Source organism: Ricinus communis, chromosome 2, assembly GCF_019578655.1.
Source record: "Ricinus communis isolate WT05 ecotype wild-type chromosome 2, ASM1957865v1, whole genome shotgun sequence".
Classification (NCBI taxonomy): domain Eukaryota; kingdom Viridiplantae; phylum Streptophyta; class Magnoliopsida; order Malpighiales; family Euphorbiaceae; genus Ricinus; species Ricinus communis.
In genome coordinates, this window is record NC_063257.1 from 8058961 (window position 1) to 8086119 (window position 27159).

At 32.3% G+C, this 27159-nt stretch overlaps 3 protein-coding genes across 4 annotated transcripts; 1 reads left to right on the top strand and 2 right to left on the bottom strand.

Annotated features, from left to right (window-relative positions):
- Nucleotides 1–1911: 1911 nt before the first annotated feature.
- LOC8277844 (alcohol dehydrogenase 1) lies at nucleotides 1912–5451 on the top strand. 2 transcript variants are annotated; one of them, XR_007214733.1, is made up of 11 exons: nucleotides 1912–2172; nucleotides 2852–2988; nucleotides 3134–3180; nucleotides 3390–3715; nucleotides 3829–3911; nucleotides 4022–4097; nucleotides 4217–4278; nucleotides 4656–4751; nucleotides 4836–4997; nucleotides 5080–5388; nucleotides 5419–5451. XR_007214733.1 is itself a non-coding variant. In XM_002526121.4 (10 exons), exons 1-10 carry the CDS (start codon nucleotides 2136–2138, stop codon nucleotides 5194–5196), a joined length of 1143 nt encoding a protein of 380 aa, XP_002526167.2. In that variant the 5' UTR covers nucleotides 1912–2135; the 3' UTR covers nucleotides 5197–5451. The 2 variants fall into 2 exon arrangements, 1 of the variants encoding a protein (XP_002526167.2); XM_002526121.4 differs by having other exon boundaries at nucleotides 5080–5451.
- Nucleotides 5452–6527: 1076 nt separating this feature from the next.
- On the bottom strand, nucleotides 6528–14725 carry LOC8277841. Its single transcript, XM_048371237.1, has 19 exons — nucleotides 14478–14725; nucleotides 14043–14382; nucleotides 13805–13954; nucleotides 13268–13516; nucleotides 13089–13181; nucleotides 12933–13011; nucleotides 12722–12839; nucleotides 12381–12506; nucleotides 12199–12271; nucleotides 10084–10150; nucleotides 9316–9520; nucleotides 8809–9139; nucleotides 8476–8625; nucleotides 8028–8276; nucleotides 7840–7929; nucleotides 7228–7303; nucleotides 7033–7139; nucleotides 6759–6886; nucleotides 6528–6665 (listed from the first exon to the last, which is right to left on the bottom strand). Exons 1-19 carry the CDS (start codon nucleotides 14690–14692, stop codon nucleotides 6566–6568), a joined length of 2946 nt encoding a protein of 981 aa, XP_048227194.1. The 5' UTR covers nucleotides 14693–14725; the 3' UTR covers nucleotides 6528–6565.
- Nucleotides 14726–17579: 2854 nt separating this feature from the next.
- LOC8277360 (stearoyl-[acyl-carrier-protein] 9-desaturase 6, chloroplastic) lies at nucleotides 17580–18850 on the bottom strand. Its single transcript, NM_001323745.1, is given in 2 exon segments — nucleotides 17580–18146; nucleotides 18242–18850. Coding segments are annotated over 2 exon segments (1176 nt in total).
- Between the last annotated feature and the right edge of the window lie 8309 nt (nucleotides 18851–27159).

A 27159-nucleotide genomic window follows, 5' to 3' on the forward strand; every position in this document is an offset into this window, starting at 1 on the left:
TGGCATTGACCAAAGTTTAATAAAAACAGTGAGCATTAATCAAATTAGATATGGAATTCACTAAAAATTCCAAATTTGGTAACTGAAATCTAATCAGACTTTGGGCTGGCTGTTACTTGGGCATGAATCGGAACATAATTCATGTGGTGTAGGGTTAATTGTGTGTCTATGTGAAAAGCAGGAACATGGTTTTCCAAATATATATAGAAATGCGTGTATGATTTATTAGGAGTTAGTGAATACAGCATCATCAGAACGGACACTGAAGAAGGAACCCGATCCCTCCTGTCAACTTATGGGCCGATCTCTGCGTAAATTCCTGCAACTTCTCAGATGAATGGACGGTGGGTCCAAGTGCCATCAGAGCCATTGGTTCACCAATTAATTCATGAGTCAGACGCGTTATGTTCACCATTGTTGAAACCTGTCACTGTCCTCTCTTTTCCGACATCTGTCATTTGCATGTATCTGATTTCTGTTTTTCCTTCTGACACAAATCGCTTTGGCTTATAAGAATTTTTCCAACGTTCTCACGAGTATGTCAGGAATTGGACAAATATTGCAAGAGTATTTTTTTTTTTTTTTCTATTTGTTTTTTTAGCAATATTGCACAAGTAACTAAGAAAGTAAATAAGTAATACCTCATCATGATTCAGTATATGAATATGGCCTGGAAGCGCACCATATGCCATTTCAGCCGCGCCCTGATGCTCACCATGAAGGGAAAGATTAAGATAAATAATATGTCATCTCCGTTATTAAATATTTAATGTCTTGATCACAAGATATATGGATAAAGAGTAATATTTAAGGAGAATTTTACGTCATGTTTATATTAAATTAGTTATATAATAATATATAATTTTATTTATTAATTATTATATTTTTATTTTATTAATTTAGTTATTATTGTTAATAACTATGATTAAATATAATTAATAAACAAGGGCAATACAGTTGATTTAGTCTATAAATAACGTAATAGAATGATTCTGTCTAAATTTTTTTAATATTTAAATAATTATTTTTTTATTCATATTGCCTATAATAAATTATTATTTTAATTATAAATAATAAAATAAATAAATTTATAAGAAATTAGTAAAAGAATTTATATTTAAGATATTTAGCAACATAATAAATATTCCAATATATTTATTAATTGATTTATTATTTATATATAAATTTGATGCAATATATATCTTAGTTTTTAAATTAAAAATTATATTTAAAAAATTAATATATTAGTTAATATAATATTAAATTATATTTAAAACTCTAGTTTCTAGCAGTAGAGTTGCTAGAAGAGTTATAACTAAGTGTAATAAAGCCATGAAATTAAAGACTGAAAATGAAAACTGCTCAAATTTAAGAAACTAAGAATTGATGATGAAACCAAAGTTTTGTTTATAAGAAATAGAAATTATGAAGTGATGATGTTGGCACCATCTACACGTTTCAGCATTTGGTAAAAGAGAAAACAATAAGCGGTAAAGGAGAAGAAGACATTTATAGGATTTGTTTCTTTAATTTAGTTCACTACCCAAAAATGACAGTTTAGAGAAAGTAACTGAATATATGTAAGATATTTAAAAGAGTCCCATAAATCTTTAATTATTTTTTTTGTCTTTAAACCATCTGTGGCATTAGCACAAATGATGGCTAAACATTTATTAATAATTTTCTAAAATTAGAAAGAAAAAAAAAGATAAAAATTGGTGAAAAGGTCAAAATTGAGGATTTTTGCAGTAACTAATACCAATAAAGATTTAGAAAAGTTCATTATCTTGACCATTTTGTCCTTGCTAAAGTTGGAAGCTTTGAATCCTTCTCCTGTGAAACCATCGACTAAGACGAAACTATAGACCCACGTGGCTTGTAATACAAAACCTTAGGCGCCACTAGTAAGCTAAGAAACAACTGCTAGTAGCACACAATGGCAAACATCGGCATACTGGATTTCTGTAGTTGGCAATATTTGTTTTAGAACCAGAATTGGATATTTGTACATTTGCCCTCTCTGGGTTTTCCTTATAAATATCAAACAAAATCCCTTTCTGTTTTCCAATTCAATCATTCTTTAGAGAGAAAATAAAATCACTATTTAGAAGTTAATACCCAAAAAGGAAAAAGCCATGTCTAGCACAGTTGGTCAGGTCATTCGTTGCAAAGGTAAGCACTTTCTAGCTTCCAGTCCTTTCTTTTGATCTGGGATTTTTTTTATTTAAAATTCCCACATATGTATATGTTGATCTTGGATTTATTTAATTGTTGATTTGGATATGGTTTTTATTTGTTTTTTGGAAAATGGTTTAGTTTCTTAATGGTTCTCTATGCTGATAATTTTGACATATATTTATTTAAGTTTTTTTTTTTACTCTACCTTTATCTTGATGATAGGGTGGTGGAGTGTCATATTCTATAGATGGTCCTAAAAGAACTAATAAACTTTGTTTTGTTATTAAGATGTTACAATCTTGGGTAAGTCAATTCTATGGGATTCATTTAGCAGAAGTTGATTCTTTGTTTCTTTTTGTTTTAATACCTCTTTCATGTTCTCCAAATAATTTTAGGCACTTGTAAGTGCAAATTGGATTTCTGGGGTTCTACTTGTAAGATCATGACTGATCAGATCAAAAGTTTAAAATTCAAAACAATAATCAAAAAGATCTGTCAAGCAGATCAACAATCCTAACAAGTAACCACAACTTCCAAGACAGCTTTAGCCAGAGATGAATTTAATGATGATATTCGAGATTAACTGATAATGTAGTTTCTTCCATAATTATTTGCCTGTTTTGGTACTCTGATGACTGATTTCTTAAATTGTTGACCTTAAATGGGATTGTAGCTGCGGTTGCATGGGAGGCAGGGAAGCCACTGGTGATTGAAGAAGTGAAGGTGGCACCGCCACAGGCTAATGAAGTTCGTTTGAAGATCCTCTTCACCTCTTTATGCCACACTGATGTTTACTTCTGGGAAGCTAAGGTGACTGACTGCTCTCATACTTATAACTTGACATAATGCTTTAATATATAGTGCGAACTTAATATGTTACTCTGCGTATTTTCCCAAGTGATTGAAGCTAGGGTTAACATTGCACTGAAATTAAAATTGATCTTCTACATTGCAGGGACAAGCACCATTATTCCCTCGCATATTTGGTCATGAAGCTAGTGGGTAAGCACATTGGTATATGCTTTACAGTAGATCAGAAATTTAAACAGAAAACTCTGTTTAGACATTGTCATTTGCTTCACATTATTTAATTGTGCTAAATTCTTGTCATTTGGTTCACATTATTTAATTGTGCTAAAATCTTCAGATATTGTCATATTCTAATGTCTTGATTTTCTTTTTGTGCTTTGCTTTACTTTGGTGGAACTTAGTATTGTGGAGAGTGTTGGTCCTGGTGTTACTGATCTCCAACCTGGCGATCATGTGCTTCCTGTGTTCACTGGGGAGTGCAAGGAGTGCCGTCATTGCAAATCAGAAGAGAGCAACATGTGTGACCTCCTCAGGATCAATACTGATAGGGGTGTGATGCTCACTGATGGGAACTCGAGGTTTTCTATTAATGGGAAGCCAATATACCACTTTCTGGGCACCTCTACATTCAGTGAATACACTGTTGTCCATGTTGGCTGTGTTGCCAAGATCAACCCCGAAGCTCCTCTTGACAAAGTTTGTGTTCTCAGTTGTGGAATATCAACAGGTTTAGAAGAAAACTCCTCCCTTGTCCCCTTTTTGTTTGCCACACTTTTAATAACAACAATAGTACTACTTTTTCTTTTGATAGCTTTCCTATTGATTAATATATTGCTGAAGGTCTTGGTGCCACTTTGAATGTTGCAAAACCCAAGAAGGGTCAGTCTGTAGCGATTTTTGGACTAGGTGCTGTTGGACTAGCTGTAAGTAGTTCTTGTTGCTTTCATATTTTGGTCTATATAGTAAACCATAAAAGATTTGTAAGGAGCTATTCTCTCTCTCTCTTTCTCTCTCTCTCTCCACTAAATTTCAGGCTGCAGAAGGGGCAAGGTTATGTGGAGCTTCAAGAATCATTGGTGTTGATTTGAATCCCAGTCGTTTTGAAGAAGGTGAGAGTGTCTTTTACAAAAGTTTAGCTGTACAATTATCTTAACACCAGGGTACATACTCTTTTGCTTTTTGATAGTTTGCACTTAATTGATAATGGTTCAATTCTCATTATTGGCAGCCAAGAAGTTCGGTGTTAACGAGTTTGTGAATCCAAAAGATTATGACAAGCCTGTTCAACAGGTGGGTACTGAGACAATCTTGTTTCTTGTTTGGCATTTACATTATGTTCATTTTCTTCCTATCCGTAAAATTTTTATAGTTGAAGTTAAGTATAGTATTTCATTAATAAGAAATCGTGGACATGTTATTTTGTCTTGGTCTTCCAGGGCAGAGTTTAGCCATTTTTCCCTACAATGAACATCATAAGACTCAAAAAAATGCTTACAAAACTTCGATTTCTTTTTTCCTTTCATATTAGAATGTTTGAAATCACTGATCTTGCAAACGTGATATCTTTATTGAACAAAAATAAATCAAAATTTTGATCCTCCATTTAACTTACGGCTTCCTGCTGGACAATTACATGCTAGATTGATATTGATATGATTCTTATTCAGGTACTTGCTGAGATGACTGATGGAGGAGTTGATCGGAGTGTTGAATGCACTGGAAGTATCCAAGCCATGATCTCAGCTTTTGAATGCGTCCATGATGTAACTTCTCATAGCTCATTGCATTATACTCTTATAAAAGAAAAGTACTTGTCTTCTCAGCACATTTACATTTTATTTTGTCAGGGCTGGGGTGTTGCTGTATTAGTGGGCGTCCCTAACAAGGACGATGCGTTCAAAACTCATCCTGTGAATCTGCTGAACGAGAGAACTTTAAAAGGAACCTTCTTCGGCAATTACAAGCCCCGCACTGATCTTCCTTCTGTTGTGGAAAAGTACATGAACAAGGTAAGTTTATCTGTCAGGATGTTACTGATGGTTTGTGTAAATTGTCTTGGTACGTAAAATCCAACTGCCTGTGGTTATGCAGGAGCTAGAGGTGGAGAAATTCATCACTCATAGTGTGAAATTCTCGGAGATTAACAAAGCATTTGACTACATGCTGAAGGGAGAGTCTCTGAGGTGCATTATTTCCATGGAGAACTAGAGTACTACTCTACATGATATTCAGTTGTTTACTGCGGCCATAATAGATTCTTGTCAGGTTGTGTTCTTGAGCTTGTGAGGAGTTGAATAAATAGTTTCTGCTTCGCTATTTCCACCTATGAATGGCCTCTAGGGAGGGAAAAGAAAAACAAAATTAAGCTTTTTCTCTATGTAGAGATGAGTGATTAATTTAATATATATATATATATATATATATATATATATATATATATATATATATTATTTTGCTTTGTTATTCCTGCTGGTATTCCTCATTCCTTGTGTTCTCCAAGTTATGGGTTCATTTTCTTTTATATGCATTATAGTACACTGTCTGATGGCGATAACCAATTATAATCTATTTTATTTGCTAATGAATTTTTAATATAATTAACTTGCAAATAAATTGTTTTATTTGATGTGATGGCATCCATTTACAAAATTGATTTTGAACTGAAGAGATAAAAAGAATTAAGTGTCTTATTTTTATGATTAAAGAGTAATTTTAAAGTATTGATAAATTTAATCTGACACTTCTTAAAGTTTTAAGTTTGAGTGTAATAAAAAAGTAAACAATAATTTCGAGACTTTGAATTTATTTGAAAATCAATTAAAATCTAATAAAGAATTCTAATAGACTGGATCTTCTAGAACAAACTATACTTGCCATAAAAAAATTATTTAATAAAATTTGAGTTTGTTTACTATTAACCAATTAGAATTCCTTTTAAAATGCTATCAAATTTCATACATCTTTCTTCAATTCAAATGATTTAATAAAATTAAATTTTAAATAAGTTTTGTTTATTTATATTAAAAACCAAAATACAATTTATAGAAATGTTCACTTCTATTAATCAAGACCAGGGTAAGAAGGTGTCATGTTTTTTCAGGATTTTTTGTTCATTAATTTCTTTTTTATATATTTTATTTATTAGTATAAGCCAAAATTCTATAAACTAATACTGATTTATCGCTAAAACACACCTAAGAAATCGCCACATTTAGCTTCCATGTTTAAGAACGAGGGAAGAAAAGATGAAAGGGCGAAATCTTGGTATTTTAAATAGCATTGCAAGTCACATAATGAGACTCTTTTCCTCTTTGAAAACCAGAACCCATTCCTTATGTAATCACAGCTTAATTATTATTACAAGAGCAATAAAATCAGGCTACCTTAGCAGCATTAATCCTGTTACTTCTTTCTTTTCACACATTTTATGTACATCATTTCTATTATATCGTACAGTTACATTTTGCCAATAATATCATATGGAAAAAAACGTATATATATATATATTTATGAAATTTAATTTTTGAATTACTCCCCAAATGACACTAACTAATTATATATTTCGCTGCCTTCATTTTTATATAATTTCTGGCTTCTTTGAGACCTTAATGTAATGTCCATTTCCAAATCCTAACATTGGAGTTCTAACAATTTCTCCTCCCTTCACATTAGTGCACCTGGAAACCACCAAAACTTCAATCATTACTACAGGATGTAAGAATATAATCCCTGAGCACAATTAGTTTGATTCTGTAAATTAGAAAATTCACCTGTATTTAGTCACAAAAACATGGAGAAATACTGCAATTAATACTTTGCTGAACTCTGCTCCGCCGCACGTCCTCATTCCACCACCAAATGGGATAAAATTCTTGGCACGAACATTTGGTCCCAGATCCTGTTTGTTGATTTTTAATTAGAACAATCAGATCATGGAAATTTGCTATCTCAATCCTGACAGTTTCTTTCCCTTATATTTTTTCTTTCAAAAAGCTGGTTTTCTGCACTTTTTAATGTTTACATAGTTTAATTTGAAGATAATACCTTCCATCGCCATGGATTGAAAGCAAGAGGATCTTTGTACGTGTGTGGGTTCAAGTGAAGAGAAGAAGGAACGATCATAACTGTCCAGCCTTTTGGAATAGTATATCCTGTGAAATTTACAGTGATTTAGAACCTCAGGTAACAATTATAGAAATACTGAAAATCTTTATAAATTGACAAAAAAAGAATCGTTACCATTTATGTAAACATCTTCCATTGTTCTTCTTAAGATCCCCACTGAACCACTCATCCGCAGAGCTTCATTAATAACCTATATTTACATTATTAGAGGTTTCAGATTCGAGTATTATTATGTGGAGTAATAGAACTAAATCAATGGAAGAATTTCGTTCAGTATTTTAATTGGGAGATTATCTTAGTAGTCCCTTAATTTCCATTCAACATGTAATAACTTTTAGATAAAATGTTGACGTACTAAATATCTGGTATTTAGATATGAAATATATTATTTTTTTTTCTGAACATATTATATATGTGACTCCTTAATTATATAAATTAATTAAAAGATTTATAATATATATGTATAATATTAATTAATAAACTGACAACTATAAATATAGTTATTGTAATTATAAATTTAACATAGAACTTAAAATATTAAAAAGGAAAAATAATTTTTTACTATTATACTTGGCAAAATAAACGATTTTTACTATATACTTATTATCGATTATAGATGAAAATTAAGGTGTATGGTACAAAGTTCTATTTGGCTTAATATCAACGGAATAAATTTTAAAAAATAAAAATAAAAAACTGAAGAAAGTGGAAGCATTTGCAACTCACATGCATCGTAAATGTCATGGATTTATATTCCTTCCAAGTTAAACCAGTCTCCTTATTTTCCCTGCTTCGAATAATCTCTTCGTTTTCCTTCTGATCCATGAATGTATAAACAATTATGTGAAAATATATAATGCAAGAGAATCTACCAAAAATTAAGAATTAATTAAAGTGGTCGTGAGTTCAAGTACCACTAATTCTTGCATGACCAGAGGATGCTCGATCAATAGCTTAATGGCCAAAGTTAGAGTGGAGGGAATTGTTTCAGAAGTGGCAAGTAGAAGAACAAAAATCACAAGCGTAACAAGATCATCAGTGAAGAGGCTATCAGCTTTCATGTCTTCTGCAAGACTATCAAGAAAATCTCCTCTGCTTGTTTCAGGAAAAGCTCGTCTTTCCACCAATGTAACCCTTATCATATTCAAGATTTTCTTCTGATTCTGATAAACATGCATGGAAATTTTGCTGAGACTTGATATATACTTATGTACCCAACTTTTCATATATGCTGACTAATTTCAAATAACTTGTACAGGATGTTGAGTCTCGTAGGTTAGCATAGTTAAAACCTGGCACCTCTTTTCTCTCTAAAAAGCTCTCATATATCAAAAATAAAGTATTTCTAGTTTTCTGATTTACCTGCATACACTTGCGAAAAGATGTGCCAGGAATGTTCAAAGGAAAAGAAAATAGCCCTTGTATGAAGCTTGAAAACGTTTCGCTTAGACTTTCCTCATTGTTTCCAGTATCATAACTAAATAGCAACTTCGAAGTGAAGTCCAGTATCATCTGAAAGTAGGCGTATCCAAGGTTAAAACTTGACAAATCTCTTTCATTAAAGAATTCTCTATAATATTAAAGAAAATGATAATAAACTTTAAACGTACGAATGAAATATAAGGAATAGAAGGGCCTCCTCTAGGATATTCTTATCATGATAGAAATAATATTTTCCATATGATCATTACATACCCTGGAACATGCATGTTTTACTTCGACAGATTCCTGCTTTGACCAAGCCTGCAAGGAATTATTAACCATTTCCTCCAATTGAGGAAGGAGCTTTGCTTTAAGTCTTTCAGGACCAAAATGTTCTGAAATCAATTTCTTGATATGCTTATGTACATATCCAAGAAAACCCTCTTTAAGAGAACCATTTTGGCCAAGAAGCTCAGCAAAAGAATCTAGATACCATAGTTCTACTAACTTCCCTTCTTGTTGAAGGATAAAATGATTGAAATCAGCATCTGATGATACCACAACTGGTCGTCCTGCCAAGCTTGTTTTGAACATTGGCCCATACCTGAAATTATATATGAATTAGTAAACCATAATTTGCTAATAACAAAGTAATGTTACAACCGGTTACATCATCTGACAGAAAACGTCTAGGAAATAAATTAATTAATGCAAGTGCAATTGTTTGAGAATACTATTTTTACTTTCCAAAATATTTAAAAAATACTTTTTTAGGCCTACTTTTTTATTCTGTTCTTCACAAAAAGAGGCATGTCTAGAGACTTGCTGGGAATAAAGAACTGAATAGTCTCTCCAATGAGTGGCAAGCCCATGGAACCAGGAGGAAGCCGCCCATTACAAGGAGGATTCCTCCATCTAAAAATCCAAAAAGCAACATATACCAAAATTGCAAAGGCAAAAATATAGATACCCATAGGCCACATTTAGACTAAAAGATGGAATGGAGACAAGCTATATGGCAGGACAACAAACAGCCAGAATGGTGCAATTTTAGCTGGTCCTGAAGATATTGGTGAGAGCTCCATTTATAACCCAGACTTCAAAAAATAAAAATAAAAATTTCATTTAATGAAGATGAAGACTCATCAACTGAGCAGCCAACTGCCCAAAGTCGAATACTATATGGGGTGACATTAAATTCATCAGTAAATTATTTGGATAAGGGCAATAACAGTTAGGTATGGGACTAAATCCTATAATTTAAAGGGCATCACGTCTCAAATGTCTAAGACCAATTAGGATATGTATATATATATATATATATAACATTAAATTCCATCGTGAAAGCCTAAGTTACTCCAGTTAAGAGTGGTTCCATACTGAAACATGAATGGCAGATTTCGTTTATATGAATAAATGCGTTTCAAAAGAGATCTCATTTTTCTTCTTATTGATATACGTTAGAGACCCATCTCTGCAGCCATCCTTTCTAATTAGCTGTCTCAAGCGGATGCAGGACAAGTCATGTTTCCTGGTTATATGGGTCACCTCTGCTCCGATACTTATCCGGTTCCCCAGGAATCACATCTTCACTTTCACAGAATTTTCTGTTAATCTGTTAAATTTCACTGAATTTTATTACATATATAATTTTTGTGTTCTAATTTGAGCTAAAGTTAAATTGGATAAAAATATTTAATTCCTATTTATCAATATAAAAATGACAATCTCAAAGTCACAAAAAAAAAAAAAAGAAAAAGAAAAAAAGAAGCAATATCAGGTCTTCAATTTAATCTAAAATTACATTTATTTTTATAAATAAAAATCATCAGCTCTTCCTTTATTGTGTTCGTCAATTTTCTTTTACAAATTTATTCGCTCATCTTAATTAGCATTTCAATCTAATTTACTGAAGTTGTATTAACAGAGTTAAGAATTTAAAGTTTTTTCAACTCTTTAATTATTTACATAAATTTTTCAATTTAAAAATTAAATAATAAAAAAATAATTACTATTGGTCCATGTATTTTTTCATATTATGTTAGTTGCCCTCTAACATTTAAAAATTATATTTTTTTTTATTTTTTTTTATTTTATAATTTTATACTAAAAATTCTTTCTGTCAATTTTAACTAGAGTTAGTTTTATACTGTTTGCCTCATAATCTTTGGTATAATATATAAATTACCTCTTATAGTTTATTTATTATACTAAAACCTCATTGTCTAATTTTTATATAAAAATTAGTTTTAGTATTTATATAAAAATAATTAACTAGTATTCTGTAATTACTTTAATTTTTAGCATAATTAAATGAATAATAAAATTTAAATATTTTAAAATTATTTATATTATTTAAATATTAAAAATTCATATAATTTAACTTTAAATTATTAAATAAAATAGATATTATTTTTATTATTAATTTTATTATATTCAAATTGTAACTTTAATAAAAAGTTTAAAAATTAAATTATATTAATTTTTAAAATATAAGAAAATTTTAATATACAAAATATACAGTGGGGAAGGTCAGGCCACTCACCCCCCGCATATTTTGTGAGATCGTCTTGTTTCGATAAGAAAGACTTTGTATCTCTTTAAACGAATTTGGTGGAATCATATTTTCAAAAACCTAAACCTGAAAAACTCAGATCGATTCCAAAGGTATTCTATAATTCTCTACGATAAAATTATAAAATAAAATGATAAAAAAATATATTTTTAAATATTAAGAAGTGAGTACGTCTGCGAATTAATATAAACTGAGATATCTTTTTGGGTGTGATGCACTCACAAATTCAGAAGCTCACGTAGAAGGCCAAATCTAAAGCAAGTTTATTATTACTTTATGTATTTGTGTTCATTTATAAATTTGGCCTGCTCTGTCCCAAGTGGAATTAATTAATTATAAAAGTCAATGCACTGCTGGCTTTTATTTTAATGTTCAGTGGGACAAGAGAAACGTATTTTTTTTATTGAATTTTCTTCTTTTATATTTAAATATATTCAAGATTGGAACTATACATTTAACATTCAAATTTTAAAATTAAATAAATTTAAAAATAATTTTTACTATTTTATTTATATGTTCTTAGATTTTTTCTTATTAAATTAATATTCAATTTTAGATTTATGACAAATAAATAAAAATTGAAATCATATATATTTTATTTGAATATTTAGGTAGTTGAATTGTTTTTAGTTGATCATAAAAAATATAAAATTAATAACAATAAATACATATAAAAAAGAATAAAATTCTATTATTAATCACTATTTTAATAAGAGTACGAATCAAATCTAGACATATTTATAAATGAGTCTAATTTAGTAAAATCAGAATCAATTTCTTTCTTATTCTCATTTTCAAGAAGAGGAAAATATGGTTTCATAATAGTAGGATTTAAAGCTCATTAAATGTAGATTCATAAATCTCTATATAAGAAAGATGAAATTATGATGATTTATCAATCTTATTATTTCAAGAACACACAAATGTAAAACACAAACAATATATTTATTATATATATGATATCTATTCTTCTATAATATCACATGTTTAATACAGAACCATAATTTATTTTATTATACAAACACAAACTAGAAAGTAGGATACCCTTTGTTTTTCCATTATTGCCTTCATTGTGACCATTCTGAGACCTTAATGTAATATCCATTTCCAAACCCTAAACTTGGGCCTCGAACAATTTCTCCTCCCTTGACCTTTATCCACCTGAGATCCCCAAATTTCCTTAATTTAGTCAATTGGTGCTTTGACATGAATTGCAGGTCTGGTTTGTGAAAAGAAATGAAAGCACAAGCAAAACCAATAAATTTCATACCTATATTTAGTGACAAGAACATGGAAAAATGCTGCCATCAAAACCTTACTGAACTCAGCTCCACCGCATGACCTTAGTCCTCCACCGAAAGGAATGAAGTTTTTTGCACTAACATTAGGGCCTATCCTGTGGTTTATTTAATCAAGTTTGTGTTAGAAAAATAAACATTAGGGCCTAAAATCCTCCTTAATTTAAAAGATGAAGCTTATAAAAATGTAATTTAATTGACATTTAAACTGTCTTTAGATTGTGAACTAGTTATTACCTTCGATAGCCATACATATATCGACCGAGATAGTTGTATCAGATCGAGCTTAAATAAAGAAATGATGCACATGAACCTGGTTATTACCTTCCATCGCCATGGATTAAAGTGAAGAGGATCTTGGTATGTCTGTGGATTCAGGTGAATAGCAGATGGAAGAACAATAATTGTCCAGCCCTTTGGGATTACGTATCCTGTAAATTAAAATTGGCAAAATTATGTTAAGATTAAAATGGATGATGGATGATGAATGATGATTATACAGAATAGATGATAACTTGACATACCATTCGCATGAATATCTTGAATTGATTTCCTTAAGATGCCTACTGCAGCACTAGATATCCTAAGTGATTCATTAATAACCTACAATTAAAAGAATCATAATCAATCAACTACACAAGAAAATCAAAAGAACTTAATATTCTTATATCATCACTCACCCTCATCGTAAAAGTCATTGCTTTGTTTTCTTTCCATATAATGCCAGCACTTGCCTCATTTCCCCTGCTTTCAATAATTTCCTTGTGTTCTTTCTGATACAATACAAACGGTGAAAAGGAGAAATTTATCTAAGTCTTTAATGTCAAAGAACATACATATCTTTCAATGAGAAATCTACCAATAGTTCTTGCACTACTGTAGGATGTTCGGCCAATAACTTAATGGCTAAAGCTAAAGTGGAAGGAATTGTCTCGAAAGTGGCAAGTAGAAGGGCAAAAATTGCAAATGTGATGAGATTTTCTGTCAGCAAATTCTCAGTTTTCATGTCATCAATTAGGTGATCAAGAAAATCCTCTCTTCTTGCTTCAGGACATGTGCATCTTTCCTGTATGGTGTCCCTTATCATCTTGAAAATTTTCTTCCGTGTCTGAACTCCAAAGTAGAAATCAAACCAAGTTAATCCTCAGAAGCATATATTAAATTTTCCTTTTCAAAAAAACAATCTTTATTGAAAAGTTGAACTATTTTTTCTTGCCAAAGTTTATACTCCTGATACATATTCTGCGTACACCTCAGTGTTTCGTTCTACAACTCTTTGATAGATAAATAATGCAACAAATAAAATAATACTATATCAGGCGCGATGAAAGAGTTGGTAAAAGTGGTTGGAACAGGTAGCAATTTCTTTTACATGTTGCAAATTACAGATAATTACCTGCATGCACTTGTGGAAGGCAGTGCCTGGTATGTTCACAGGAAAAGACATGAGCCCTTGTGTGAAGACGGTGAACATTTCACTTATATCTATCCCATACTTTATAGGATCATAACCAAAAAGATGCCTTGCAGTGAAATTCAATATCATCTGCAATCAAGAATACGTAACTGAAAAAGGTAATTCAAGCGTACTAATGATGTGTAAACGTACATGCTAATTTAATTAATGATCCAACCTTGGAACATTCGAGCTTCACTTCCACAGAGTCCTGACAGGACCAAGTCGATAGAGTTTGATTAGCCATTTCTTCCAATTCAGGAAGAAGTTTTTCTTTGAGATTCTCAGGACCAAAGTAATCAGAAATCAACTTCTTGATGTTTTTGTGAAAAGCTCCTATTACATTAGTTGAACCTTCTTGAAGAGAACCATATTGTCCAAGAAGCTTGGCAAAGGAGTCCATATACCACAATTCTACCAACTTCCCTTCTTGTTGAAGGATGAAATGACTGAAATCAGCATCAGATGATACTACAACGGGTCTACCAGCTAAACTTGTTTTAAAAACAGGTCCAAATCTGAGTTATTAAGAAGATATTAATAAACAACTGAAACACATATATAATACAAGTTTATATAAGTATAACTTTATTGCCTTAAGCTACTTAATTACCTCTTGATTCTGTTTTTAGCAAAAGAAGGAATGTCTACAGACTTGCTGGGAATGAAAAACTGAATGGTCTCTCCAATGAGTGGTAAGCCCATTGAACCTGGAGGGAGTTTTCCACTACTGCATTTAGGGTTCCTCCATTTGTATATCCAATGGGTCATGGCTATGATAATCAGTGCCACTGCATGAAACAAAACCCACATTTTAGTTTCTGTCATTGAAAAGTGGATGCAGAATCTGCTATGGGAAAAAGGGAAGTGTTAGAATTGGTGGAGCAATTTGATCACCATATATAGAGAGAGACAATTTGATACTATTTTGTCCTTACGCAGGAAAGAAATATTTTGTTAATTAGCCTCGTGAATTCAAACTCGATCGAGTATCATGAAAGTTTGGCACTCAACAATACCTTTTTCACCAATCATGCAACCAATAATTAAGATTAGGTAGTCATTAGAGTAATAATCCAATTGTCGAGTCTGTCTGACAGTGCAAGAGTTTACTAAATTATAGCACATATAATATAGTTATGTGTTGTAAATTTTCATTTTCATTATTATCTTCATCGTGTATACAATGTAATATTTATGTTTACTAAAACTTTATGATTTCTGAAACTACAGGAGATTCGGTAATCACACAACTCCTATTAATAGCAGATAAAAAGCTCAGAAAAATTAAGATTACGTGCAAGTCATCGAGGAGGGTTTTAAAGTCATCATCGGAGCAAGACTTGTGCTGATATTGTTTCAGAGGTGTGTCCATACGTGCACGGGTCTGGTTAAGGACAAAACCTATTTCTATATACAGGAAGGATTATTCCTTCAGGAAAAATGCTTCCTGCACGCATCAAGAATTTCTCTCAATAACTTTTCACGAATTGATTGGATTTGAGTTACTAAGCATTCAAGACCATAAGGAAATAAGGGTATGATTCAATGGAATTCTTGACATTTACATTCTTTTGGTTAAGACAGGAGGTATTTAAATTAGAAAAGCAGTATTATCATATTAAGGGTAAATTTCTAACTGTACTCCCTGACTATAAATGTGTTTTTATTATAGTCCCTAAATCTTAATTTCATTGCAAAGCTCTTTGCACTTTTAATTTTAGTATTCTTAGTAATTCTAAAATCATTTTTGCTTGTTCTTTTGAAAATATCTCATTGTAAATAAAATGTGACATTATAGCTTAATATATTTAATATTTTTATAAATTTGATACATTTATAATTGTATTATATCCCTTTACATTTTAATAAAAGTTTTCTCAGAATTAACCTAAAATAACTTTACTAATACCAAAATTAAATTTTAAAAAATTTTATAATACATATTAAAATTTAGAAATCAATGCAACTAGGCTTAATGGGAATACAGCTGAAATGAAAATTACCCCATTATTTTAAGTATGAAAATGAAATAATTTATTCCTTTTTGCTCCCTAATTTTAAAATATTAATCAACTGAAAACTTACTTCTTCCTAACCTTCATTCCAAAGAAAAGTTATAAAAATGTAATACTTTAATTCATCTTTTCAAAAGAAAATCCCTTTTTTTTTTTTTTTTTTTTTTGAAAGGAGACGGTCAATTTGCTACCTAAACCATATTTTTCAATTATAAATTGAAAAAATTGTAGCTAGAATTGAAAATAGACGTATTTATAAAACTGAATTCGATAAATTTGAATAATTGAAAAATAAATGATGAAAAGTTTGGCATTTCACCTAAAATCGTTTTAGTCTTAATTTGATTTTTTCGTCATTATCTATCTTAATTTGATAGATTATGATTTTTATTGTGATTTCACCTAAAATCATTGAAGATTTCTAGTCTTAATTTTGATTTCTAATTTATTTCTTTTTCACAATCTATTTCAATTTGATGGACTATTATTGTTATTGCGGGTAAGAACTAGTTACAGTGGTACTCTTTCTTCCTTCCTTTTAAATTTCAATATTATTGTTGCGGAATAAGCAATAGTTATAATGGTGTTCCCTCTCCTTTCTTTTTCAATTTCAATTTTATGGACTCTCATTATATGGTTCGAGTAAAAAATTAACTCTGATAGCGTTTTCTCTTTCTTTCTTTTTTATTTTTTTCTTCTAATTTTTTAGATTGAATTCATTTTTTAAATTTTCTTTTACATTTTTAAATTATGAATCAATTTATTTATGATCCCAATTCTTTACGGGTTTGCATGATACTGTATTTTAAAGATTTTTTAAAGAAAAATTCACTAGTATGGAAACAAAATTGAAATTAAGTATTATTTGATACTTACTTTCTATAAATGTGTGTGAAATTCACTTCCTTAAATTTGAGGCAAATCCTTTAAGTAATTGGGTCAATAAATTAATTTATACCTGGCTAATAAGTTCAACAGACAAATTACCACTTAAACGGGTTTTAGTTGCATATTCTTTTTCAGAGTTCAAATATTTATGGAAAAAAAGAAAAAGATAAGACTGTGCATTATCAGAGAGGCCATGACCCTGCCCTTTAGGGTCTTGTTTGGCAATAATATTATTGCAGTTTAAAAATAATAATTACAAAATAAAATCTAAATTTATTAAAATTTAATAATTATTATTTATTAAAAAATTTATAATTTATAATTTAATATGTAAATTAGAAAATTATTAATATTTAAATTAATTTATAATTATCAATAAATTTTTGTAATTATCTAATTAAATATTTAAATATTTTTAAACAGTTCTTAATAATATATATTTAAATGTTAATAATTTTGAATGTTATATAATTATTAAAAATTCAACCACGTAATTATAAAATCTTATCAAATTTATAGAAAACCTTTTTAATTATTAAGTTATTGTAATTTTATTTGGCAAGGAACTGAATTATAGTCGTTGCAATACTAATATGAGCTTCAATTTGTCAACCCTAAATCAAATGAACAACATTTCATATTGAAATTCTTAATTGTAACTTATGTAAGGATCCTTTTACTTCTACACAACAAGTTTTCATTTTCATTTCCAAGACTTCACAAAAAGTAAAGAAAGAGTAAATTAAGCTGTAAAGATAAAAAGAAGAAACACAAGTGAAAATATAGCCAACTAAAAGGACCCACAGAGTTTACAGTGGGACCTCCCTATTGAAAATCCAGCTAAACTTGGCGCTCTGTGGCTTCATCTTCTTAGCCCTTTCATCGGCTCGCTCTTGTAGCTTCCTAATCCTAGGCGCTAACCCACACACAAAGTCCTGTGCACGTCTCCCTTCACCCGTCATGCCCTCCAACTTTTCTAATCCCCACCGTCCAATCAAAAACTCCAAGATATCTGCATAATCATCCGCCGTATATACCCCAAGTCGCTGAGCAACGGCTGAGAAATGCTGAAACAATTGCGGGTCCTGCCCGTCGTACATCAAGTGGGCTGGCATTGTGATTTTCTTGTGCATCATGTCAGCTATTGCTACCATTGCACCTGTGGGGTCTACTTCTAGCAGCTTCTCAACGATCCTAGCGTAAGCATTCTCGTGCCGCTTCTCGTCTGATGCTATTGTGCCGCATATGCGCGCTAGTATTGGATCACCGCCCTCTTTAGCTAAACGCGCCGTATTACCGTGTGAGACAAATGTGGCTCGCTCTTGGAATGAAGTGTATACATAGCCCAAGTAGGGATTATTCTCTGTTCCCGGGTCCTACACATTTTAATTAACAAATAATTATTTTCTTTTTCATATTAAAAAATTAAAATTAAAGAAGAAATTAAAGAAAACATATGGGAAAACCTTACCATGCCAGCTCCAATCAAGTACTGCACAGTTTTTTCAATCATGAGCATATCAACCCGACCCGACAAATACAGGAAACTCCTAAGCAAATCGCCATGCCGGTTCTCTTCAGCAGTCCAAGAACGGGTCCATAAGGCCCATGGATTGTTACTAGCCCCAGTCTCATCTTTAACACCATCCAGTGTATTAATCATGGTCTGATAAGTGGGCAATGCATCTTCGGTAATCATATCCCCAACAAGCACAACAAAGTACTCGTCAGGAAGCTCAGCCGTCCGATCACGTAGGGCCCTCACCTGATCAGTGAACTCATCAAATGGTAATGCAGGGTCAGGTAAGAAGTTTTGGGGTTGCCAGCATTTATCTACTGGTTTTAAGAGCGGAAGTACTTCTTGTGTAGCCCAATTCTCTAATGACTTGAATATTTCTATTTTTTCTTGTGGCATTGAGTGGGTCTTTGTCTGGTGCTTTAGCGGCTGTGCTGGTGCAGCCACGGCAGCAAGGGGTTTTAGACGACGGAGCTGTGGTGGTTGGAGGCTGTGGTGGTGTCGGGTCCATGTAAAATTGTGGTGGCTGCTGAGGCTGAGGCTGAGGCAGTGGGAGGCTTGCATTTTGCAGCACACTCTGGTGCACTTCTGGTTTTGGAGCAGTACAAGTGGAGTAGCAACTGATGTAGGGAAGGAACTTTATTTGTACAGCAGAAATGACTGACTTTTAGTCTTCATATATAGCCTCTTTTAGCGACCAAAATTCCAGTTATGCCATTGTGGATTCATGTTCTTACAAATCTATCATCTATTTCTGAAAATACATTATTTTTATATATAAGATGTAAAAATTATTAATTTTTCAAAATTAAACATCACCTCATAAACGGCTGGAGAAGCCAATTGGCCTATTCAAATTTTTATCAGTACTAATTAATAAAATCTCATTAAAAGATCACAAATGTTAGTTGAGAATATATATTTTGAGAAGCAGGATTGAGGAGGGAAAACAAAAAGGGTAGAAGGGTCTTTTAAGAAGAAGAGAAAACAAGGGGTGCACTGGTTTCCAAAGAGGTAAAAAAACAAACTGTGGGTATTCTATCTTTAGAAAAAAGAAAGAAATTGTCAAATTGAGGAGTAGAGGTGAGTTGGAGGGAGAATGCTGAGACTTGACATACTGACGACAACACATTCCACTTTCAAAACAAAAACACATTGTTTCTTTGGAAACATCAAAACTCTTAACAATTCTTTTTTTTTTTCTTTTTCTTTTCAAGAATTCTAAGGTGTCAAAGGAAAATAGAAAAAAATAAAAATAAAGAGTAATTAAGAGGTTGATTGAATTGAAAAATTTTACACGAAAAGTTTTATAAAATCTATCGATTTAACTTGAGTTTGTCATTTCACTACTAAATAAGTAGTTTAAATTTATAGATTTTAAATATTTTTTTTACTTTTTAAAATCTTAATCTTTTCAATTAGTAATTAAAAAATATAAAATTTATTATTTTAGAAGAATGATATATTATTATATTCTTTATTTTAATGTTATTCCTAACAAACTTATTTTGTTTTAAAATTATTTTTAATTTTATATAAAAATTTATTGCTTTCATGCTTAATCTAATTTAAAATTTTAGAAATCTATAGATTTTGAATTTATGAATTTTAAATTCATAAATTCTAATTAAATCTATAAATCTCAAAATTTCTCAACTTAAATAATATCCAAAACATATATTAAAAAAAAAAAAAAAACGAAACGCGACATTTATGAATTTAGAAATTATTTAATCGACAGCAGTGCTTTAGATTTTTGTCGTAGATTTTAGGTAGGCTTTTAAAGTTCAAGTTGCACTAAGGCTTGGATTTTGCTACAACAACTATAGCAATTTCTGCACGCTGCTCCCCTTCAGAAGCAAGATTAGATCGACACTGTTATATAATAAATAGAATTGGTAATTCAATATATTAAAAGTTCGATCACCCATCTAATTGATTACATTAGTAGAGTTATTTATTCGACTGATTTAATAAAACCTTAATATCTTTATTTTAAATATTTATAATAAAATCTATATAAATAAGATAGTGAAACTATCTGATAAATTTAGTTAAATCAATCAACTAAATTGTAATTTAATTGATTTTTTAGTTTTTAAATCAGACTATTTATTAATTTTGGGTTTAACTTTTTTTTATTTAATTTTTTTATCAATTAAAAATAATTATTTTCGGGCGATTTATAAGAATATATACTGCATAAAAGAAACGTTATCTTTTAGTGTTGGCTAAACAATTCGAATTCCATCTTCAAAAACAAGAATATACTCACCCACATTCTTAATTAGTCCTTATTGTTAATAAATTAGATAAGTTATATCAATTATTTTATAAATTTATTTAGATTTGGTATATACATTATAATTAATAAGAGAGTAATATATATATGTATAAGTATTCTACACTTTAATATTGGATGATTGATATATATTTCATCATCTAAAATTAACAAATATATATGAATTATTTGTCTAATGTATGGTGAAAGCATACACTGAATCTAGACAATGATGTTTTTATATATAAATTAAATAGTATGCAAACTCATGCGTTGTTAAAAAAAGAATTAAGATAATAATAAAACTTAATTTTCACATATGGCACCAATTGATAACTCGATAAATAAAGGTAAGCTATTTAACAAAATCTTTGAAAACTGATTTTAATCTCCAACAGATATGAAAGAATGGTTAGAAGTCGGACAGAGTTGTATATTCGGCTACTCACTCTGATAATAAAATCTGTAATTTGTAAGAGAGTGGTTAAAATGTGTAAAGGTATTAGATAACATCTTCATGTAATACCGTGTCCTCGTTTCTTATATAAGAGGGTGGTTACAATGTATAAAGGTGTCAGGTAGCATCTTCCTGCATTGACATTTTTTAGTTATGTTACGAGAAAAACTCTTCTATTTGTAGATCGTCCTACTCATATTAAAATTTATTTTCTTATTTGTTAACAGAATTTTAGATTGGATTGGATTCTGACTAGACACAATCTTTTAAAGTCATGCGTTAAGAGAAGAATTAAAAATAATAATAAAACTTAATTCCCACATATGGCGCCAATTAATAACTCGATGAATAAAGGCGAGTTATCAATAAAGTCTACCAAAGACACAATCTTTTAAAATCCCTATTACAGTGGAATGTAACCTTAGCCAATTCAATCTCTCTCAGATGGAAGAAGTTGTATTACAGTACTTAGTTGTCACATATATAAATTTACAAATCCTTTTTTATATTTTTAGCTCCATCTAACTATATGGTTTTGGTCCCTAAGAACCCTATCACATATTTCTTTTCTACAACATAACATAATGATAAAACAATGTTTATGTCATTAATTTTCACGCTTGACACATGGGTAGAATGAAAGATAAAAGGGAGGTTGAATCTGTGGTGGAAGCAACATAACTTTTTCTTTTTCTTTATATCGTGTATAGCAGTCTAGGTGTTGAAAAAAGAAATGAAGAAAGAGTGACCTCAGACACTGCACAGGCAGAAAAGCCTGTGTAGGACAGTTCATCACAGGCCCTGAGAAAGGGAGCAACCATCCCTGTGACAAGGTAAGGTAACTCCAATCTTTCCTAGAAAAGAAAGGGACGTTGGACAAAGATACCAAGGCAACCAAGTAGAATAGGCTACCGTTGTGTATGTACATATAAATACCAACATAATCAATTGTAAAAGATCAGAATTATATAATCAAACAATTCATCATCTCAATTTTCTACATGGTATCAGAGCAGGTTTAACCTGTACCCATCATCTACCAATTTTTTTTTTCCAGCCATGTCTCAAAATGACAAATTAACCAACATAACACTTAAAGGCAATTTCAACTATTTCGAATGGTCGAAATCAGCATACATTGCCCTCAGCGGCAAAAGAAAGCTGGGATTCATCACTGGGCCAAGCCACAGCCGAAGCCAGAAAGGCCGGAGGCCCCAACAGAAGAAGAACTAGACAGAATGGAAGAATGGCAAACGACTGACCATTTGGTCATGTCAATGCTTACAAACACCATGGAGACACAGATCTCCAGACTCTGTATCTTACTAGAGTCTTCAAAATCAATTTGGGATAAAATGCAGAGCCTATATGGCCACCAGCACAATTTCACGCACATATTTAGACTCAAGCAAGAGTTGTCACAAGTCACACAGGGGACTAAAAACTCATCTCAATATGCAACAGAAATACTCACAAAATGGGAAGAGTTGCAGAGTTACCTTCCGCCATCAAACAACCCAGAGGAGCTACAACGACGAGCAGAACAAGATCTCATTTTTACCTACCTGGGAGGTTTGGACTCAAGCTACGAAAGCTTGAGATCACAGATCCTCCTTGGAGGAGAACTCCCCAAAATCGATGATGTAATCGCAACAATACAACGTGAGGAGACTTGAAGGAGCACTATGAACCCTGTCCTGACCTCGCAGATAGCCATGCCTTCACCATCCGTCGAGAATCAGCCCGGGCGAGGGGAGGACCGAGCGCCATCACACGCTATGACCACTGCCAAAGGCAGGGTCACTCCCGCGATGGTTGTTGGCACCTCTACCCCCACCTACGGCCATCTCGGGGGTGGGAAGGACCTGGGGGAGTGAAGAAAGGGGGCAAAGGAGAGAAATGGGGTGGTAGCGGCCGAAGAGACCATCGAGCAAGGTTATATATCGAGAGTGAGAATGGGAGCAGCGAGAGTGTTCTTTTAGGTTAAGGGAGTCAGGTATACATACCGGGTCAAATAAACAAACCCGACCCGACTCCATGATCCAACCCGTCCTCACTGCAACCCGACCCGACTCTACGACCCAACCCGGCAGCGAGCAATCCGACCCGACCCACCTGTCTGCTGCTTCCAATTCTAACCTGACCCGCCCTCATGAACCCGACCCGACTATCTCCTTTCAACTGAACCAATTACTGTCTCAAATCCAGACTCTGGTTCAGAATCAACAACCCAGTGGGTCAGGTTTGGTATCTAACTCATTTAATTCTGTTCCAACAAAATTAACTCACTGCTCTACTGATTGGATTATTGACTCCGGTGCCTTTGACCACATGACTTGGGATTTAATGAAATTGCAAAATTTCTCTCCCGGGAAAACCCTTCAGCATGTGACAGTCGCTAACGGACACAATATTCCAATCCAAGGTAGCGACAATACTGCATTACTCAATCAAACTCTCAACAATATCTTATTTATTCCTGCCTTTAAATCTAATCTTTTATCCGTCGACCGGATCACTAATGAATTCAAATGCAATGTTATTTTTTCACCGTCTACTGTTATGTTTCAGGATCGCACTACAGGGACGATGATTGGTGAAGGATCTTATGACAATGGTCTATACTATCTTAAGAACTCCATCAGTCAATGTTTTATGTCTGCAAAAAGGGACAATCAGGGCATTTTAATGCATCTACATTTTGGACATCTGTCCGAGTCTGTCTTGAATACATTATTCTGTTATAATTTAAATTCCAGTCATTGTGAGATTTGCAAATTTTCCAAATACACTCGTCTTCCTTTTCCTCTCTCATCTCGCACTTCTGAAAAAACCGTTTGAATTAATTCACTCTGACGTTTGGGGCCCCGCTCCCGTCACTGCTTACAATCATTTTAGGTATTTTGTCACCTTTATTAATGATTACACCCGCATGACATGGGTCTATTTATTAAAAGGTAAAAATGAAGTTTTCTCATATTTTTAAGAATTCTTCCACTTTGTTACAACTCAATACACTGCTAGTATTAAAAATTTTCGATCTGACAATGGTACAGAATATATCAATCATCACTTTTAAAACTTCTTTAAAAAGGAGGGCATTCTTCATCAGACTACATGCATTAATACCCCTGAACAAAACGGGATCGCTGAAAGGAAAAATCGGCATCTGCTTAATGTCACCCGTACTCTACTCTTTCAAAATAACGTTCTCTCTATTTTTTGATCCGATGCTCTCCTTACTACTACTTATCTTATTAATCGTCTTCCAACTGCTAAACTCCGCAATCTCAGCCCTTTAGAACTCCTCAAAAGTCGAAAAATTGAGCTAGGGCACATTCGTATTTTTGGATGTACTGCCTTTGTTCATATTAAGCGCCTTCACAAATTTGACAAAAATTCTGCCAAAACCATCTTTTTAGGCTACTCCATTGACAAGAAAGGATACAAATGTTATGATCCCCTCACTCACAAAGTCTATGTTTCCAGGAATGTCACCTTTTTGGAACACGAACCATATTACAAATCTCATGATATTTATAGTACTAACCCGCAGCATTCTCATGGGCCATCCACATTATTTCCGCATATTTTTTCTTTTTAAGATCTCAGCAGTTCCAGTCTGAACCCTCATCTAGAGGGGGAGCCTCCTTCTTCCGACTTAAGGCCAATCCCTTCAGGTGGAGACACTATTGCTAGAAGTGAGGAAATTATAGAAATTACAACTCCACAAGAAGCGATTGCCTTAAGACGCTCCACTCGAACAACTAGACCATCTGTCAGGTTAAGGGATTACGTATCCCATAAGGTATCATATCCAATTTGCAACTTCATCTCTTATGATCACATGTCTCATAACTATCGAGCCTATCTAGGGAATCTCATGGCACACAAAGAACCCAACTCATTCTATGAGGCCAATACTAACCCAAAATGGTGTAAGGCCATGGAGGAAGAGATATCTGCCTTAGAAAAAAATAACACTTGAAAAATTGTCCCCTTACCATCAAATAGAAAACCTGTAAGATGTAAATGGGTTTACAAGATAAAATTCAACTGTGACAGATCAATCGAGCGATATAAAGCCAGATTAGTTGCCAAAGGATTTACTCAAACCTATGGCGTCGATTATCAGGAAACCTTCGCTCCTGTAGCAAAAATAAACACAGTTCATATTTTATTATCTGTTGCCACTAACTCAGGTTGGAGTCTATTTCAAATGGATGTAAAGAATGCCTTCCTCCAAGGAAATTTAGAAGAAGAAGTTTACATGACTCTTCCTCCAGGTCACAAGTCCACTTCAGACTCATCATTGATATGTAAGCTAAACAAAGCAATTTATGGTTTAAAGCAGTCTCTAAGAGCATAGTATGTCAAGCTAAGTCTTTTTCTCCTTAATATTAATTTCAATAAATGTACCTCAGATTCCTCAATGTTTGTTAAACACAGTCACTTATGCACCATTATTATCTTGGTTTATATTGATGACAACATCATAACCGGGAACAACAATGAAGAAATTGAAAAAGTTAAGGAAAGGTTAAAAAGGGAATTCGACATCAAGGACCTTGGTCAGCTCTCATACTTTCTTGAAATAGAAATAGCCAAATCACAAAAAGGTCTATTTCTATCTCAAAGAAAGTATGTACTCGACCTCCTAAAAGAAACAGAGAAACTAGGAGCTAAGCCTACGTCCACTCCAATGGAAACTAATGTCAAACTCAACTTAGAAGATGGTAATCCATTAGATAACATAGGGCACTATCAATGGCTAGTAGGAAAGTTAATTTATCTAACTGTTACTAGACTTGATATCTCCTATGCTGTAAGTATGATAAGCCAATTTATGCATGTTCCCCGTACCAGCGACTTGGATGTTGTTGATAGAATCCTTAGATACCTCAAAGGCACTCCAGGTCAAGGTATTTGGATGAAAAATAATCACTCTAAACTATAATTGGTTTCTCTGATGTAGATTGGGCAGGAAGTAGCGATAGGAAATCAACAACGGGTTTTTGCACATTTGTAGGAGGCAACCTGGTAACATGGAAAAGTATAAAAGCAAAGTGTAGTGGCAAGGTCAAGTGCAGAGGTAGAATATAGAGCTATGGCTTCCACAACAAGCGAGCTTACTTGGATCAAACAAGTACTCTTCGACATGAGGATTGATCATAAAGAACCTATGTTGATGTACTGTGATAATCAAGCTGCCCAACATATTGCATCCAATCCAGTATTCCATGAACGTACTAAACACATTGAGGTAGAATGTCACTTCATCAGGGAGAAGGTACAGTTAAGCAAAATAAAAACTCCATTTGTCAGGAGTCATGATCAATTGACCGATATATTTACAAAAGCCCTAAATAAGCTTAGTCATCAGACCATTCCCAGCAAGATGGGTTCGATCGACCTCTACGAACCCAACATGAGGGGAAGTGTTGAAAGAAGAAATGAAGAAAGAGTGACCTCAGACACTGCATAGGCAGAAAAGTCTGTGCAGGGCAGTTCATCACAGGCCCTGAGAAAGGGAACAACCATTCCTGTGACAGGGTAAGACCACTCCAACCTTTCCCAGAAAAGGAAGGGACGTTGGACAGAGATACCAAGGCAACCAAGTATAATAGGCTACCGTTGTGTATGTACATATAAATACCAACACAATCAATTGTAAAAGATCAGAATTATATAATCAAACAATTCATCATCTCAATTTTCTACACTAGGCTATACTAAAGGTTAAATTATTCCTTTTTATTACCGATTATAATTAAAAAAAAGTTAAATATCCTATTTTTATTTATTTTACATTTTAATTATTTAATGTGATTTATAATATTTTATAATTATCTGTAAGAAATATTTAATAGTATTAAAAAAAATTATAAAACTATTTTTAAATATGCATAGATATAGTAATACATGTGAATGTGTATACATATATACTATTGCTCCCATTTAATAAACTTGTCTAAATTTACCACTGGTCAGATGCAAGTGCAACAATTTAATTATGTGCCAATGACAGTGATGACGATTACTTTTTACTGTAATTGATTATTGATTATTGATTGTTGATTTTCTTTTCTGGCCCAATGAATTGAGAGAGCATCAAGATTTTGAGTTTATACTCAA

Bases quoted from the DNA above. Each gene is read 5' to 3' on its own strand.
- LOC8277841 (XM_048371237.1), bottom strand. From the start codon at position 14,692: ATGACAGAAACTAAAATGTGGGTTTTGTTTCATGCAGTGGCACTGATT. The intron at 13,955-14,042 runs GTTGGATCATTA...TCTTGATTGCAG, and splicing joins TGAAGCTCGAATGTTCCAAG to ATGATATTGAATTTCACTGC. The intron at 8,277-8,475 runs GTAAATCAGAAA...CATGTTTATCAG, and splicing joins CTTTTCGCAAGTGTATGCAG to AATCAGAAGAAAATCTTGAA.
- LOC8277844 (XM_002526121.4), top strand. From the start codon at position 2,136: ATGTCTAGCACAGTTGGTCAGGTCATTCGTTGCAAAG. The intron at 2,173-2,851 runs GTAAGCACTTTC...ATGGGATTGTAG, and splicing joins TCAGGTCATTCGTTGCAAAG to CTGCGGTTGCATGGGAGGCA. The intron at 4,752-4,835 runs GTAACTTCTCAT...TTATTTTGTCAG, and splicing joins CTTTTGAATGCGTCCATGAT to GGCTGGGGTGTTGCTGTATT.